The 19711-nt window shown below is 36.9% G+C and overlaps 1 protein-coding gene across 2 annotated transcripts in view; it reads right to left on the bottom strand.

Moving 5' to 3' along the window:
- The window catches only part of CTNNA3 (catenin alpha 3), a 1495188-nt gene that overhangs the window by 1439544 nt on the left and 35933 nt on the right, over window positions 1-19711 (bottom strand). For both annotated transcript variants that reach the window (XM_045841855.1, XM_045841856.1), the window contains exon 2: window positions 9460-9563. In XM_045841855.1, coding sequence (XP_045697811.1) covers window positions 9460-9558 — 99 coding nt within the window. In that variant the 5' untranslated portion in view covers window positions 9559-9563. The remainder of the gene's footprint in view (window positions 1-9459; window positions 9564-19711) is intronic.

Genomic DNA, 19711 nt, shown 5'->3' with positions numbered 1-19711 from the left:
TCTTTTAGCTTACATTCAACCTGAATCTGACACATAGAAAATTATAATTTGTGGAAAATAAGATTATATATACATATTTCTATTATGTAATTAATGTAACATGATCTAGATGTTTATATCTCCTTCAGAGACTATACAACACAGAGATGTAAATTCTTTTCATCACAATTCTGCATAAATAGACTTTCTACACTGCTGAATTTGGATCTTGAAAGTGATAAAGTACAGATGTCTACAGTTGCAATCACAAAAATGTAATTGCTGAGAAAAAATATTTCTGATGCATTGGAGGAATTTATCACAGAAGGATGCAACTGTGTAAGTTACACAGAGAAAATGAAAGCGAGTGATTGAAATATATCCCAGGCTGAACATCCCTGCAGAATGACCTAGTGATTTACCTGTGCCCAAGAGAAAAAAAAATAGATTAAAGATAAATTTAGTTTGGTGAGGAAGGCTCTAGAAACTATAAAAAGAGCAGAATGAAGATTTATGAATAAATGAATTTAGAAGTCAAAATGTCATGATAGTATCTATAACCAATTACTCCATAAATTAAAATAGAATTTTGACTTAGAGTTATACACAGAGGTGGTAAGTAATATCTGTGGTAGCTTGAAAGCAAAGAAATATAAAATGAAGACAAATAATGAGGAAATGTGAGAATTTTTTTGATGGGGCTACTAAATTGATAACTATCTGCCAGCACTACAAAGCTAAAGGTCGTGAACTTCTTTTGTAATGTTTGCAATATAATAGAAGACTATATTACATACTTGAAGTATTTTTAAATTTTATTTATTAATTTTTAGGGGGGAAGAAAGAGAGAGATTGATTTGTTGTTCCACTTATTTATGCATTCATTTGTTGCTTCTTGTATGTGCCCTGAGTGGGGATCAAACCTGCAACCTTGGTATATAAGGATGACGCTGCAACCAACTTAGCTACCAGCCAGGGCAATAACATATACTTAAAATAAACCATGTAACAACCTCACATTAAACACTCTTTGAAAAAAATATGAGATATTTAATACGATGCTATTCTAGAAAAAACATCTTTAATATGAGTGTTTTTTTATTTGTACTGACAGGTGATACATTATCAAAGTCATAGGTATGAGAAGGCTATGCATCAAATCCAAAAGGTCAGTTACTGTATTTTTTTAATATATTGTATTGATTAGGCTATTACAGTTGTCTCATTTTTTTCTCCCTTTTATTCCCCTCCATCCTGTACCCATCTCCCACCATCATTCCCCCACTTCAGTTCATGTCCATGGGTCATGCATATAAGTTCTTTGGCTTACCCATTTCCTATATGATTCTTTTTTTTCTTTTTTAATATATTTTATTGATTATGCTATTACAGTTGTCCTATTTCCCCCTTCACTCCCCTCCACCCTGTACACCCTCTCCCACCCACTTCACCCCCTTTAGTTCATGCCCATGTGTCATACTTATAAGTTCTTCAGCTTCTACATGTCTCATATTATTCTTACCATCCCCCTGTCTATTTCCTACCTACAATCTATGCTACTTATTCTCTGTACCTTTTCCCCCTCTCTCCTCCTCCCACTCCCCTGTTGCTAACCCTCCATGTGATCTCCATTTCTGTGGTTCTGTTCCTGTTCTAGTTGTTTGCTTAGTTTCTTTTGGTTTTGCTTTAGGTATGGTTGTTAATAATTGTGAGTTTGCTGTCATTTTACTATACATGTTTTTTTTATCTTCTTTTCTTAGATAAGTTCCTTTAACATTTCATAAAATAAGGGCTTGGTGATGATGAACTCCTTTAACTTGACCTTATCTGACAAGCACTTTATCTGCCCTTCCATTCTAAATGAAAGCTTTGCTAGATAGAGTAATCTGGGATATAGGTCCTTGTCTTTCATGACTTGGAATACTTCTTTCCAGCCCCCTTCTTGCCTGTAAGGTCTCTTTTTGAGAAATCAGCTGACAGTCTGATGGGAACTCCTTTGTAGGTGACTGTCCCCTTATCTCTTGCTGCTTCTAGGATTCTCTCCTTCATTTTTACCTTGGCTAATGTAATTATAATGTGCTTTGGTGTGTTTCTTCTTGGGTCCAACTTCTTTGGGACTCTTTGAGCTTTCTGGACTTCCTGGAAGTCTATTTCCTTTGCCAGAATGGGGAAGTTCTCCTTTATTATTTGTTCAAATACATTTTCAATCTGTTGCTCTACCTCTTCCCCTTCTGGTACCCCTATAATTCGGATGTTGGAACATTTAAAGATGTCCTGGAGATTCCTAAGCTTCTCCATGTTTTTTTTGAATTCTTATTTCTCCATTCTTTCCTGTTTGGTTGTTTCTTTCTTACTTCTGGTCCACTCTATTGTTTTGAGTCCCAGTTTCCTTCCCATCACTGTTGGTTCCCTGTGCATTTTCCTTCATTTCTTTTATGGTAACCTGCATTTTTTTTTCATCTAATTTGTGACCAAAATCAACCAATTCTGTGGCTTCCTAATCACCAGTGTTTTGAACTGTGCATCTGATAGGTTAGCTATGTCTTGGTCACTCAAAAGGATGAGTTCTGGAGCACTGATTTGTGCTTCTGTTTGAGCCATCTCTCTCTCTCTCTCTCTTTTTTTTTTTTTTTGGTCTGGTCGCTCCTGTTATGGTAAGGGGTGGAGCCTTAGGTGTTCACCAGGGCTGGGCACCCCAGTCGCTAGATTATGATGTTGTATGTAAGGGCAGGGTCAAGAGGGAACAATGGCAGTAGCTCCGTTCTCTGTGGGACGTCAGTCCCTTCCCTGGGATCCTTGGTTGCATGCTCTGCCCTGCTCTACAATTGCCACCTCACTGGGTCTGCCAGCTGCCACTTGCATACTCAGGGTCCACCCACTCAGATCTTTCATGCCCCAGATGCCTTACACGCCCCCAGTTGCCTTATGCACCTAATTCCCCCTGTTCTCTGTGCCATGACCCCAAGACCAGCTGCTCATCTCTGCCCCTCCTACTGGTCTGGATAAACGGGTCTACTTCAAATTCTTGGCTGTCCAACTTTCATTCAGATAAATTTTCTATCAGTTATGGGTGTTATTCTACCTCTAAATTGTTGTTCCAATCTTGGTTGTGCGTGGAGGTACAGTGTGTCCACCTATGCCTCCATCTTGCCGAAGTCCAGTCACAGTTACTTTAAATTAATAATTCTTGACTTTAAAATGCACTGGTTTTTAATAAGAAGAATCCCATTATAATGAGAATCAACTAAATGTCCAAATAATTTTATTGTAGCAGAATTTTCCCTTATGAGGTAGTTCCTGTGCATTGTAAATATTCTAGAAATTATTGATATTTTAATTTAATTTTACATGAATATTGATAAGATCTAGAAACTTTTTTCTAACTGTGATATTGATAAAATGGAATCACCTTTATGAAATCAATAAACATTTTCAAAATCACTGGATAATCTTAAGGAAGATAAAATTAGCAATTATACTCACTTGTAACTAAGATCTTGCATATATTAAGTATTAATTTCCCTTCGCCTGACTCATCTACTTGCAGATCATGAAAAGTCTTAATCTATACACCACATTAAAATAAAAATTTTTTTGACTTCTGGCCAAGATGGAGGCAAAGGTATACATGCTTTGCTTCCTCCTACAACCAAAAAAAAGGACAACGACAAATTTAAAAACAAAAAACAACCAGAGCTGCCAGAAAATTCAACTGCATGGAAGTCCAACACAAAGGAGTTAAAGAAGAAACATTCATCCAGACTGGTAAGAGGGGCAGAGACAGGCAAACAGGGTAGAGAGCACGCACAGCAAGGTGACAAATGTGGCAGGTGAGGTGGTGGCTGGTGAACCATGCAGTCCCACATTCACGTGCAGGTAAGCCAGGAGGAACAACTGATAAGAGAGACAGGCTGTGCACCACAGGGTTCCAGTCAAGAGAACTAAAGCCTCAAAACCTCTGACTATAAAAATCTGTGGGGGTTGCAGCAGTGAGAGAAACCCCCAGCCTCATAGAAGAGTTCATTGGATAGATCCATGGGGCCTAGAATGTACACACACTCACCCAGAAATCAGCACCAGAAGGGCCCAATTTGCTTGTGGGTAGCAGAGGAAGTGACTGAAAGGGTGAGAGCCAAGCAAGCAGCACTGTTTCCTCTCAGACCCCTCCCCTACATATAGCACTACAACAAAGCCATGTGGGTTTCCCACTTTTGTGAATACCTAAGGCTCTACCCCTTAAAATGTAACAGGTGTGTCAAGACAAAGACCCAAATGAAAGAACAGATCAAAACCCCAGAAAAAGAACTAAGTGATGAGGAGATAACCAATGTATCAGAAGCAGAATTCAACACTGGTAACAGGATGCTCACAGAAATGGTTGAGTATGGTCACAAAATAGAGGAAGAAGTGAAGGCTATACAAAATGAAATAAAGAAAAATATACAGGGAACCAACAGTGAAGGGAAGGAAACCAGGACTCAAATCAATGATTTGGAGCAGAAGGAAGAAATAAACATTCAACCAGAACAGAATGAAGAACCAATAATTCAAAAAAATGAGGAGAGGCTTAGGTACCTCTGGGACAACTTCAAACATTCCAACATCTGAATCACAGAGGTGCCAGAAGAAGAAGAGCAAGAAACTGAAAACTTATTTGAAAAAAATAATTAAGAATAACTTCCCCAATCTGGCAAAGGAAATAAGGCCAGGAAGTCCAGAAAGCTCACAGAGTCCCAAAGAAGGTAGATCCAACGAAGCACACACCAAGGCACATCATAATTACATTAGCCAAGATTAAAGATAAGGAGAGAATCTGAAAAGCAGCAAGAGATAAGGAGACAGTTACATACAAAGGAACTCCCATAAGACTATCAACTGATTTCTCAAAAGAAATCTTGCAGGCAAGAAGGGGCTGGAAAGAAGTATTCCAAGTCATGAAAGGCAAGGACCTACATCCAAGATTACTCTACCCAGCAAAGCTATCATTTAGAATGAAAGGACAGATAAAGTACCTCCCAGATCAGGTCAAGTTCAAGGAGTTCATCATCACCAAGCCCTTATTATATGAAATGTTCAAGGGACTTATCTAAGAAAAAGAAGATCAAAACTATGAACAGTAAAGTGACATCAACTCACAACTATCAACAACTGAACCTAAAAAACAAAGCAAAAACACATGAAGCAAACAACTAGAACAGGAACAGAATCACAGAAATGGAGGTCACATGGAAGGTTATCAGCAGATAGGTGGTGGTAGGAGAATGGGGGAAAAGATACAGGGAATAAAAAGCATAATTGGTAGGTACAACATAGACAGGTGGAGGTTAAGGATAATATAAAAAATGGAGAAACCAAAGAACATATATGTACAACCCATGGACATGAACTAAGGGGGGAACTAAGTGGGGTGCAGAGTGGAGGGAATAAAGGGGAGAAAAACAGGAACAACTGTAATAGCATAATCAATAAAATATACTTAAAATTAAAAAAAATTTAAAATTAAAAATTAAAAAATTTTTAAACCCTCTAAAATTAGCATAACCACACTTTTTAAAAGAGTTAAATTTCTTTCCAATCAAATAAAATTACTTCAGGTCATTTTCATCCTTTTAATTTTCTATGTGGACTCAATAAATGTTTATAGATTAATATAACTGGTTTTAGACACACCAGACAATAGATGCAAATGGCGAATAGCATATACTTCAGTGCACATTTGTTTAGAATACTCTCTGTTAACTGCTATATTGATGTACTTGACCAAAGCAAAACACCTGTTGGTTTCAGTTAGAATTAAAAAAGTAGTTTCTCCATAATTATACTTTCTCTATTCAGAAGCAATATGTCAGCAGCCTTTGTTGTTAGCAGGTATTAAGTGGCCAACTCCAATGTCCACTCTTATAGAACAAATGAGGGTTATGCAATGGCATTACTGTACTTGTCCTTACCAGCCATCTCCAAAATGAAGGCTATGTTCCCATCCCACACCCAGCAGCAGTGACATAGGAATAACATCTTAAATATCATGAGAACTCCTGCAAAACTTTCCCCAAAGAACTTGGTGATAGAAGGGGAACAAGGACTTCTGGCTAAGATGAAGGCATAGGTGAACACACTGTGCCTCCTTGAACAACCAAGATAGGGACAACAACAATTTAGAAACAGAATAACAACCAGAACTGATAGAAAATTGATCTGAATGGAAGTCGAACAACCAAGAAGTTGAAATAGACCCATTCATCCAGACCAGTAGGAGGGGTGAAGTCGGGCGGCCGGGTGCTGGTCACAGCACAGAGAGCAGAGAGCATTGGGACCAGGTGCGTAAGGCATCTGGGGCACACAAGACCACAGGAGGTGGACCCTGAGTGTGAAAGCAGCAACTGGCAGACCCCGGCTGAGGGGTGGCAACTGGCAGACCCAGCGAAGCGGCGATTGTGAAACAAGGCACTGCTCTCAACCCAGGATCACAGCACTGGGAAAGAGAGCCTCAGGACACTGATTGAGGACACCTGTAGGAGTTGAGGCACACAGAAAGACACCCAGCCTCACAGGAGAGGTGCTTAGAGGGTCCCACAGCATACACAAACCCACCCACCTAGGGATAGGCACAAGAGGGGCCCAGTTTGCTCGGGGGAAGCAGCAGAAGGGACTGAGGTCCCACAGAGAATGGAGCAAGTGCCATTGTTCCCTCTCGACCCCATCCCCACGTACAATGTCACAACCCAGTGACTGGGGTGCCCAGCCCTGGTGAACACCTAAGGCTCTGCCCCTCACCGTAAAAGGTGTGACCAGACCAAGAAAAAAAAAAGAGATGGCTCAAACAGAAGACCAAATGAAAGCCCCAGAACCCATCCTTTTAAGCGAATGAGAGATAGCCAACCTATCAGATGCACAGTTCAAAACACTGGTGATCAGGAAGCTCACAGAATTGGTTGATTTTGGTCACAAATTAGATGAAAAAATGAAGGCTACAATAAGTGAAATGAAGGCTACAATAAGTGAAATGAAGAAAAATATACAGGGAACCAATAGTGATGGAAAGAAAGCTGGGTCTCATATCAATGGAGTGGACCAGAAGAAAGAAAGAAACAACCACATAGAAAAGAATGAACAAATAAGAATTCAAAAAAATGAGGAGAGGCTTAGGAATCTTCAGGACATCTTTAAATTATAGGGGTACCAGAAGGAGAAGAGGAAGAGCAACAAGTGGAAAAGTTATTTGAACAAACAATAAAGGAGAACTTCCCCATTCTGGCAAAGGAAATGGATTTCCAGGAAGTCCAGGAAGCTCGGAGAGTCCCAAAGAAGTTTGACCCAAGGAGGAACACACCAAGGCACATCATAATTACATTAGCCAAGGTTAAGGAAGGAGAGAATCCTAGAAGCAGCAAGAGATAAGGGGACAGTCACCTACAAGGGAGTTCCCATCAGACTGTCAGCTGATTTCTCAAAAGAGATCTTGCAGCCAAGAAGGGGCTGGAGAGAAGTATTCCAAGTCATGAAAGGCAAGGACCTACATCCAAGATTGCTCTATCCAGAAAAGCTCTCATTTAGAATGGAAGGACAGATAAAGTGCTTGTCAGATAAGGTCAAGTTAAAGGAGTTCATCATCATCAAGCCCTTATTTTATGAAATGTTAAAAGGATTTAGCTAAGAAAAAGAAGATAAAAAACATGTATAGTAAAATGACAGCAAACTCACAATTATTAACAACCACACCTAAAACAAAAACAAAAGCAAACTAAGTAAACTAAAACAGGAACAGAACCACAGAAATGGAGATCACATGGAGGGTTAGCAACAGGGGAGGGGGAGGAAGAGGGAGGGGAAAAATGTACAGAGAATAAGTAGCCTAGATGGTAGGTAGGAAATAGACAGGGGGAGGGCAAGAATAGTATGGAAAATGTAGAAGCTAAAGAACTTATGACACATGGACGTGAACTAAAGGGGGGGAATGTGGGTGAGAGAGGGTGTGCAGGGTGGAGGGGAATGAAGGGGGGAAAATGGGACAACTGTAATAGCATAATCAATAAATGTATTTTTTTTAAATTTGGTGATATGTGTGAAAAGAAATAAGAACTCTCATATTTTGGCCACTTACTTTACATTTAGTATCTAATCCTATGGGAATAATTCATGCTCATGATAAAAATTATATACAAAATTGTTTAGCACATTTTTTATAATAGCAAAAAATAGAAACAACCTAAATGTCCAAAAATAAAAGACTGCTTAAAAAAACTATGGTGCAACCATGTGATGTAGAATTAAACAGCACTTTTAATTAAGCATGCTTATAGAAAAATAGGAAATTACCAAAATGTTATTTTAAGTGAAACTGAGATAAAACTTATATATGTATTATTCTCTACCTTTTTTACATATATTCTTTATATATAAGATATGTATGTATGTACTCTTTAATATTATAAAGTAGTAAGAAGATCATTAAAATCACCCACAATTTTACCGTACTGTAAGTAAATTCATGAAAACATTAATGTTTTATCTCTTGGTGGTAAACTCATGACTAGATTTTTTTTCTCTTTGTTTTTCTTTTGTGTTATTTTGCTTTTCCAATTTTTTAGTAAACTTTATCAGAAAAAATAAATAAGATTTTCTGTTTCTTTTTAACATGAGACTATTCAGAAAGTGGCTAAGATAGGGACTTTAATGAAATCCCTATAATCATCCTGCATCAATTTCACACCAGATATTAGTGCTGTTGAGACTGCCAAGGTTCATGATTAAGCCTTCATCAGTGAGGTATATGTTTTGAATTGTCCTTCCAGTAACCGATACCTACTTGTGCTAAGTAAAACATATACATGTAATTACTACCCTCCCCACCATCCACCCCACAAAGAAGATAAGCACAACATTTTTAAGTTATCAGAAGTAAAGTTAGTATAGCTTCTCACCAACAAACTTTTGAATGCTTCATGGTCTTATGAAGAAGGACTTATATAATACATAAGCCAGAGAATCATTAAACATATCATCAAATGACTGTTCACTTTATAAAAGACTTTATCACAGAATTCCTTACATGGCTGATTTCCTCATACATTTTGGTACTTTAAAAATAACTTCCTACTTGATAAATAAGCCAGGATGTACTTTAGGTCAAGTCAACAAAATTCTCTTGGCTCAATTGCCTCATCTACATAAGGATGGTCTTAACCATGCTGCCTGCCTTAGTTTTCATGACTATCAAACAAAATAATTTATATATAGGTACTTTGAAAACTACATATATATATTATTTAGTGCTGATGATTTTAAAAGAGAATTGGGGGAATTTTCAGAATTTTATTATTATTTTACTAAATACATACTTTTTTACATTTTAACAAAACTGAAAGACAATTTTAGATGACATACTCATTCTATAAAAACCAAATCTTCCCTTGGCACCCACATTTTTTAGTTCTTCTGCATTTACTGAACATCGTACACTAGTTTCCATGCTATTGATACCTGGATTATGAGAGGTTCCAGTAGCTTTTCTACAGTGAATGTTTGGACCTGCAGATCCTGAGGGTCAATAGTCAGTGCAATTGGTGTTTCAGTTGACATGCTGTCTGTGCACAAAAACAAAACACATTTATTAATTTTAAAAAATATTCTAAAGGAATGCACTAATTAAAATCATAAAGTACATGAGATTTCAGGATCTCTTCTTAATATCTGCTGTAGTCCTCCAAGACCAAGTTACCACATCCCCAACACAGAAATGCGATACTTCCAAGTGTTCTTTGAGGTCATGCTGTCCAAGCCTAGGTCCTCTAACAAATTAGTCCACACTAGCATATTCATGACTAAATAATAACTCAGCCCAGGTGGGTTTGCATTTGATCACAAGGCTTCAGTGACAAAAAGAATGGCCAAGTTGGTGAGATATATCTTACAGTACTCAAGTCCTTTGACTTCCGTGAAATCATAGCACTGAGACAGCCAGAGCCCATTTTTTCCCTGTTCTGGTTACCCTCAGATGAGGGCTCAGGTAAAACTTCATAAGACATGTTTTCAGTATTGTTTATTTGAGGGTTTTGATTGCAAAAGAAAGTTGGAGGCAGTTTACTTTCCTGTACAGAGAAGAAACTGATATAAATTGGCATAGTTATTGTTGAAAGAAAAAAAGAAGCCTCTGAGAAGACACTGATAATAAATTTAATTTTTAAAATTATGTAACTGGCAAATTATATTTAAAATAAAGGTAATAAATTTTCAAACATAAAAATAAATACATTTATAGTCCACAGAAATGTATATTACTGTCAATGCAAAATCTTCCCACTTAACTAGTATCTATTTTCTCCCATAGCTTCCTATATAGTCTAAGAGAACCTAAGACTCTTCCCCGGAAAATATACTGAGATTCCCTATGATACCCATAAAGACTAAGACAAAAAAAAGAAATAGAAAATATTACTTTTATTTTAGTTTCTTTATTATTATAGATATTATTGGTGAATAACTGTTTCCTCTTTAATTTTCTAACTGACTCCATGAATGGACAGATAATGGATGTGTAGATGAATGAATGAGTCAATGAATGAATGAGTACACATTTTCATGGGGTCCATCTCTTCACCAGAATCAATCCCTTCAACTTTACTCTCAATCTCCGTGATTCTAGGATAGAAAATTGTTGTTTTTCCCATACCGCTACCTCCTCCTAACTCCTTCCCCTGAGAGTCTCTTCCTAGCTTTTCAAACTCCCACTGGGCTAATTCCATAAAATCAGCATATCTTTGCTCTTCAACCTTTCACATGCTACTGGATCTTTTTTCTGTATCCATAAATGTGCTATTGTATATACTCAAAGATAATCATAATCTGTCTCTGTATGTGTAAGTGAAAGCTCAGTGCTTAACCAAGGTTCTTCCATACTATACACCTGATACATATCAGATACACACACCACCTAAAAAAAAAACTAAAAAAATATCCTCATTGACTCTTATCTTGACATGCACTAATTCTTAGATTAATAACATAATTTGTTTTTTAAAAAAATACAGGCAAATACCGTAGAGTCCAGAAGCCTTACTCTTCTTCAGATTTTATGTCATTTAACTATACTCCACAATTCTCTTACTATAAAAATAAATATTTGAAGTATTCTTGAGAATAATGGGAAATCTGCCAAAAGGCTGTCCCCAGTAACTTAACATAGAAATAGAAACATGTACATAATGAAAATAGTGAACATAATTCACAAATAATGTACATAATTCACAATAGTAAATTGAAATAGTGGACTTTCAAATAACATTATAATCAAATATACTCATAATACATATAATTCTTTCATGTCTATTTAGCAAAGTTTGATATTAAAAACAAAGAGAATTGATAGGACTTCTGGTCAAGATGGAGGCGTAGGTACACATGGCTCACTTCCCCTCACAACCACAGGAAAGATTACAACTTACCTACAAAACAACTATCACTCAGAAATTGTCAGAATGCAGCTGTATGGAAGCCTGACAACAAAGGAATTAAAGAAGTCATATTCATCCAGATAGGTAGGAAGGGTGGAGACATGGAAACACAGAAAGGGCAGTCACACACCTACTTGTGAAGGGTAAAAATCAAAAGAGATACCTCAGGAGCGAAGGACCCCAGCCCCACACCAGACCACTGAGCCTAGGGTTCCAGTGCCAGGAAGAGAAGTCCCCATAACTTCTGGCTATAAAACCCAGTGGGCATTAGAGCAGCAGAAAAACTGCAGTATTCTCAGGCATCACCTCTTAAAGGGCTCAAAACAGACTTAGGACTTATACAGACTCACTCTTTCTGGGCTCCAGCACTGAGGAAGCAGCTGGAAAGGCACCAGTGGCATATGGGGAGAAATGGAAGTATCCAACATCAGGATGAGTGCCAGGGGACAGCTTCTTCCTGGATGAAACCCCAGAAGCCAGGGAGTGGTCACTGACCCTTTTCTGAGACCTCCCCACACTGAACCACACAGCAGCAACACCATATCTGAGACTCTATCAACCTGGTTCACAGGGGTTTTCCTGCCCTGGAGATTACTTAAGGTTCTGCTGCATCTAACTTACAGGTGTGCTTTTCTAGAGTAGGTTATGCTACTAAGTCAGGGAGGTGAAGCAGCTCTACCTAATACATAGAAACAAACACAGGGAGGCTATCAAAATGAGGAGACAAAGACACATGGCTCAAATAAAAGAACAGACCAAAACTCCAGAAAAAAAAATGGACATAAGCACTCTATCAGATGTAGAGTTCAAAACATTTGTTATTAAGATGCTCATGGAACTCGTTGGGTACTTCAACAGCATAAAAAAAGACCCTCACAGAAATGGAGATTACACTAAGTGAAATAAAGAAATATTTACAGGTAATCAACATGGAGTGGATGAAGCTGAGAAGCAAATCAATGATTTTGAACATAAGGAAGAAAAAAACATTCAGTCAGAACAGCATGAAGAAAAAGGAATTAAAAAAAACATGAGGATAGGCTAAGGACCCTCAGACAACTTCAAATGTACCAACATTCAAATCATAGGGGTGCCAAAAGGAGAAGAAGAAGAGCAAGAAATTGTAAATCTACTTGAAAAATGAATGAAAGAAAACTTATAGACATACAAATCTGGGAAGCACAGAATGTTCCAAACAAAATGAACACAAAGAGGACCACACCAAGACATACCATAATTAAAATACCAAAGGTTAAAGATAAAGAGAGACTCTTAAAGCCAGCAAGAGAAAAGCAGGGAGTTACCTACAAAGGAGTTCCCATAAGACTATCAGCTGATTTCTCAAAAGAAACTTTGCAGGCTAGAAGTAACTAGCAAGAAGTATTCAAAGTGATGAAAAGCAAGGACCTACAACCTAAACTACTCTATCCAGCAAAGCTATCATTTAGAATGGAAGGGCAGATAAACTGCTTTCCATATCACATAAAGCTAAAGGGGTTCATCATCACCAAGCCATTATTATATGAAATGTTAAAAGGACTTATTTAAGAAAAAGAAGATCAGCCCTGGCTGGTGTGGCTCAGTGGATTGAGTGCTGGCCTGCAAACCCAAGGGTTGCCAGTTTGATTCCCAGTCAGGGATCATGCTTGGGTTGCAAACCAGGCCCCCAGTAGGGGGCACATGAGAGGCAACCACACATTGATATTTCTCTCCCTCTCTTTCTCCCTCCCTTCCCCACTGTCTAAAAATAAAGAAATAAAATGCAAATAAATAAATAAATAAATATGAGTTCTTTTTAAAAAAGAAAAAGATCAAAACTATGAACATTAAAATGGCAATAAATTCACAACTATCAACAATTGATTAAAAAACAAACTAAGCAAACAAGTAGAACAGGAACAGAATCATAGGTATGGAAATCATTATGGGGGTTATCAGTTGGGACAGGGAAGAAGGGAAATGCAGGGATTAAGAAGTATACATTGGTAGGTACAGAATAGACAAGGGGGTGTTAAGAACAGTACAGGAAATGGTGTAGCCAAAGAACTTATATGCATGAGCCATGGACATGAACTAACAGAGGAATTGCTGGAGGGAATGGGGGAGTACTGGGTGGAGGGGAGCAAATGGGGGAAAATTGGGACAAGTGTAACAGCATAATCAATAAAAACATATTTTAAAAAATAAAATAAAACAATTATTCTGAAAGTCTCAAAGGAAACAAAAGGCTTTTGACAAATGTAATAATTTATGAAAGCATTCAAGTAAAATTACATACTCCAAAGTTGATTCTGCTATGAAAAACACTAATGCATATTAAATATTTTGTGTATGTATCAAAACATTTTCTAGTCAACTCAGGAAATTAGAATAAGGAATTTGAAATGAGAGGTGGAAAAGGAGAATTTATGTGTTCAATGTCCTAGAACTACTCTATCCATGTTTTCAAGTAGCTATAATATATTATTTACTCATCTACTAAAAACTGTAAATGTTGAGGGTTTTGTATAAAACCCAAAGCATTGCTTAGTGCAAAGATAGAGTACACTTTGTGAAATGTAGTACATTTCTAGATAGTTTTATTGAATACAATCCAAATTTCCTTACTATCTACATTTTTTATTTTTTCTATTTTTGCCTTGAAAAAATATTATTCAAGTGGTATTGAGTGAAAAAATATTATTTGAGTATCTTCTCAAATGAAAGTATAAATTACTATTACCCTATGACATATCAACACATAAAGACACAAATCCCTGTGGTTTAGCCCTTTACTATCTGTTCTCTCCTTTTCACTGATTTCACTTCCTTTTGAAAGTAGAAACGATTTCTTTTCTCATATATTCATCTGAAATGTCGGAGATATGCTCTGAGAAAGGCTCCAAATACTATTGCCAAATGGTTTCTTTTAAATGCATTCGTAGGACTGAAATGTTCCATTTTGGTTAGGTTTTTCTTTTTGTTTTTTCCAATCATTCCAGCTACCACTTTGATTTCCTCTAACACGGGCAACTCTAAATTGAAAGATAGAATATTCCCATGGTGACCTTTCTGCATAGCCCAGAGCCAATCTATACAATAAAATATGTCCTTCAGTTCCATAACCATTAGGGTTCTATTAAATGTGTACTCACAAAAGGGTTAACTTGTTACCCCTCTCATGACAGGTACTATCCTACATATAAATCAAGTCAAGGTTGCTGATATTGCTTTGTTCTTTCATCTCAGGGACAAGAAGTAGAGAACACTGTTATGAACTAAAATAAAATCTAAGTGAACTTTTACAGCCTTTAAAAACATGTTTTTTCACTGCAAAATTCACACTAGGTTTTTAGAGCTACAATGAGCACCCGAATTAGAGGCAAGGAAAATACAAAATTAAGGAGAGTAAAAATTATCCACATCATATGTAATCCTGCTCAAAGAGAGTTTTTCAGCCAAGAGATAAAAGACAAATCTAATTTGGCCAAATTATCCCCTGTGTGATTCTTTCTTTAATACATACTAAGTAAAGGAAATTATTGAATTCATTTTTTCATGTCAAAAAATCTAGAATAATAAACCAACAAGTCCTTAAAGAATCTTGGCCACATATGATTATTATTCTTTGAATATTGCTGTTTCTTATTTTTAAAAAAAATCTTCTGGGTCTTTTGGATCAGTTCTATTTAGTAATCCTGATTTATTGGAGATCGGGGCAATAATAGGCAGAAAACTTCAGAACTTTACAAAAGAAGTCAAAACACAGTCAAAGCCTGACAAATTGTTACTAGCTTCTGGTAGAAATACCACAATGTGGATACAAAACAAAAATCCTACTAACTTGTGGGTATTATACTCCAAGCCATTTACATCTCATAATCCATAAAATCTTAAGAGCTAGGGCATACCTTCCAGACAATTCAAGAATATATTCTATAATATCCTTCATTTCAACAATGTATGGAGCTTAGATGAATAGAAATGATGAGATGCTCACTGTGCCATTAGAGGCAAGTGATTACTTTTATAAAGTTCTTCCCTATGTCTGCCACATTTGAATTTCTATTTAATAGCAATGGCTTTATAAAGTGGAAAAGGTACAGGTTTGGAGACAGACACCCATTCTAAAATCCCACTTTTCAGAATTAAAGGGGAGAAAACAAATATTTTGGCAGCAGTAATACAGGTCTCCAGGGATAATGCTTCAGGCTAGGCAGATGCACCTTTTTGGATCCTTCCCTTCTCTCCAAGCTATCTTTGTCCACAATGCCTGAATTTTCTTCAGTGTCTTGTGCTTTATTCCCTACTTGAAATCAAACTTGTATCAATTTTCAATTCATTTAGTTTAATAAGCATTTCTTTTTTAAATGCAGTTAACTCTGAGATGTCATTGGGGGCCACCCATTCACTCATACAGTAGTATAAACTAGCTCATAGCTCTCCATCTGCCATCCCGTGTGTCCCTATTATAGCACACACCATATTGTATTTTAGTCGTATCCTGGCAGGAAAAAGAGGGATATTAGATCAGATATTAGGGCAGTGGAAAACTTTACCATGTCCAAACTTTGCTTTGATGTGGCATTTTCTCACAACCAATAAGGAGAAACCTTTTCTATCTCCCTATGGCAACACATGAACCCCTGTCTCCAAATTCCAGAACTCAGGTTTCTCAGTAAAACTAATTATTCTACATAAATGGACATGTTATTATACAATGGCTTGGAAACCTAACCGTCTATAATATGGTTCCTATAGAAAAGTCTCTAATACCACATATTTAATTTCTTTTCTTTTTTTATTTATTTTTAGAGAGGAAAGGCAGGGAGAAAGAGAGAGAGAGAAACATCAATGTGCAGTTGCTGGGGGTCATGGCCTGCAACCCAGGCATGTACCTTGACTGGGAATCGAATCTGCGACACTTTGATTCGCAGCCCGCACTCAATCCACTGAGCTACGCCAGCCAGTGACATATTTAATTTCTTAAAAAATAAACTTGTTTAACAGCTTGTAATATGACAGCTGATTCTCCTATAAGATCATTAAATTCCATGATTTGATTTACTCATCATAGTTACCCAATTAATTGAACTTTGTACCCACTTTTCAACAGAACTGTTCAGGTCTTTTTTTTTTCAAGGATTATTACAGAGTCAAGTTTCTCCATTATATATTTTGATAATTAATTTTTATTTGCCTCTAGATGCAGATTTTATCTTGTCCCCCTAACATTTCATCTTGTAGAATCTGTACTTTTGTTTCCACCAGTCAAAAGTTGGCTTTAGAGAACCCAACGTACTACTACAACCTAGTTTTCTGTTTGCCTGTTAATTTGTTTTTTTGTTGATTGGGTTCCACTTGTAGGTGAGATCATATGGTATCTGTCTTTTACCACCTGACTTATTTCACTTAGCATAATGCTCTCCAGATCCATCCATGCTGTTGTAAAGGGTAGGAGCTCCTTCTTTCTTTCTGCTGCGTAGAATTCCATTGTGTAAATGTACCATAGTTTTTTAATCCATTCATTTACTGATGGGCACTTAGGTTGCTTCCAGCCCTTGGCTATTGTAAATTGTGCTGCTATGAATATTGGGGTGCATAGGTTCTTTTGAATTAGTGTTTCAGGATTCTTAGGGTATAATCCCAGCAGTAGAATTGCTGGGTCAAAAGGCAGTTCCATTTTTAGTTTTCTGAGGAAATTCCATACTGTTTTCCAGAGGGGTGCACCAGTCTGCATTCCTACCAACAGTGCACTAGGGTTCCCTTTTCTCTGCATCCTCTCTAACACTTGTTTGTTGATTTGTTTATGATGGCCATTCTGACTGATGTAAGGTGGTATCTCATTGTGGTTTTAATATGCATCTCTCTAATGGGTAGTGATGCTGAGCATCTTTTCATATGTCTCTGGACCTTCTGTATGTCCTCCTTAGAGAATTGTCTGTTCCAGTCTCTTGCCCATTTTTTAATTGGGTTTTTTGTCTTCCTGGAGTGGAGTCATGTGAGTTATGTATTTTGGAGATCCAACCTTTGTCTGAGGTATCATTGGCAAATATACTTTTCCATATAGTTGGTTCTCTTCTCTTTTCATTTTAATGCTGTTTTCTTTAGCTATGCAGAAGCTTTTTAATTTGATGAGGTCCCATTTGTTTATTCTTTCCTTTATGTCCCTTGCTCTAAGGGGCACATCAATGAAAATATTGCTTCATGGAATATCTGAGATTTTCCTCCTTATGTTCTCCTCTAGAACTTTTATGGTGTCTTGACTTATATTTAAGTCTTTTATCCACCTTGAGTTTATTTTTGTGTATTGTGTAAGTTGGTGGTTGAGTTTCATTTTTTTTGCATGTAGCTGTCCAGATCTTCCAACATCATTTGTTGAAGAGACTATTTTTACTCCATTTTATGTTGCTGCCCCCTTTGTCAAATATTAATGGACCACACAGACACAGGTTTATTTCTGGGCTTTCTATTCTGCTCAATTGATCTGTGTGTCTGTTCTTATGCCCGTATCACTATTTTGATTACCGTGGCCTTGTAATATAGTTTGATATCAGGTATTGTGATCCCTCCTACTTTTGTTCTTCTTTCTCAAAATTGCTGCAGCTATTTGAGGTCATTTATGGTTCCCTATAAATTTTTCAAAAGTTTGTTCTATATCTGTGAACTATGTCATTGGCCTTTTGATAGGGATTGCATTGAATCTGTAAATTGTTTTGGGTAGTATGGACATTCTGATGATGTTAATTCTTCCAATTCATGAACATAGTATATGTTTCCATTTATTTGTGTCTTCCTCAATTTCTTTCTTCAGTGTTACATAGTTTTCCGAGTACAGGTTTTTTACCTCCTTGGTTAGGTTTATTCCTAGGTACTTTATTTTTCTTGTTGCTATAGCAAATGGGACTTTTTCCCCTGATTCCTTCAGTATGAATTCTATAGTTTCCAGTTAAGTCACTGAACATATGAGGGCCAGGCATGAAACCTGATTTCACTAGAAACCTCCTTCCAGATTCATAATGATCCATTAATAAACATTTTAGATATTATTTTCAACCAATTACTAATCACTTTTGTATGAAATAATCTACTTTTTTAAATTTGGCCCAGCCCTGGCTGGTGTGGTACAGTAGACTGAGCATCAACCTGCAAACTAAAAGGTCACCAGTTCAATTCCCACTCAGGACACATGCCTGGGTTGTGGGCCAGGTCCTCAGTTAGGGGAGTGTCAGAGAAAACTGATATATGTTTCTCCCCCCACCTCTTTCTCTCTCACCCTTCCCCTCTCTCTAAAAATAAAATAAGTAAAATCTTTTATTTTAATTTTGTCCAAAAATACTATGGGAAATTTTTTAAATGCTGTACTGAAATATAGATGCCCTTTTTACACATTCCTATTTAAGAATTCAACTTTTTTTTAAAAAAATCGAGTTCGACATAATTTGTTCCTACACAATGTATGTTGGCTGGTAGCAATTACTGCCATTTATTTACATTTTAGGTTTTCAGTTTTCCTACAGTTTTGTGCCTAGAGGTTCAGTCTAATTTTAGAAGCCACCTTTTTATCTATTTTAAAATACAGATATTTGCCCTTTACTTTCTGGCAGGTCTGTCAGTGACTCCCAAGAGAGAGTCTGTGAACACATCTGCAAATCACTTTAGAACTCAGAGACATACTTCTTCAATGTATACATACTTCAAATGATTTAAAGAGACTGGGCTATCCCTCTTGTTTTTATTATCTAGAGTTTCATTTGTTTCTAATTAATTAAAAATTTTTATCAAGTAATACAAGGCTTAACCACATATTTAGTAAAGGCAAGTCTCTCTCCCATTCCTGTCCTCTGGTCACCTAATTTCTCTCCCAGAGACATAGCAGGTCACTTTCTCATATAGTTCCAGAGATATCATATATAACACCAGTATATATGTATTTATATTTTAATGCTAATTGTAACTTATCTGCTTTTCCCACTTAATTCATTCCTTTGTATCAATGCTTGTTCCACCCTGGCCAATTTGACAACAGAGTTTACGAGCATTATCTGCCATCTGTTAGTCTCATATCATCTGATCATGCATTCATCCCTTATTCTTTTTATTTCTCTTTCTTCAGTCTATAGCTTAGGAAGCCTGTCTTTCTTTCCTTCAGCATGTCTTTCTAACCCTAGCAACTGAGAAGTATTAAAGCCTTTCCAACATTACTTTTCCTAGTTTCAGCTACTTCCTTTTATTTGCCTTCAGTCATGTGTCATTCTTCCCATCTTTGATCCACGTGCTTTTCGGATTTGTGCTCCCTACAT

The sequence above is a fragment of the Phyllostomus hastatus genome, unplaced genomic scaffold, assembly GCF_019186645.2.
Source record: "Phyllostomus hastatus isolate PE091 unplaced genomic scaffold, TTU_PhHast_1.1 phas_contig_38, whole genome shotgun sequence".
NCBI classification, from domain to species: Eukaryota; Metazoa; Chordata; class Mammalia; order Chiroptera; family Phyllostomidae; genus Phyllostomus; species Phyllostomus hastatus.
This window is presented reverse-complemented; position numbering and strand designations above follow the sequence as displayed.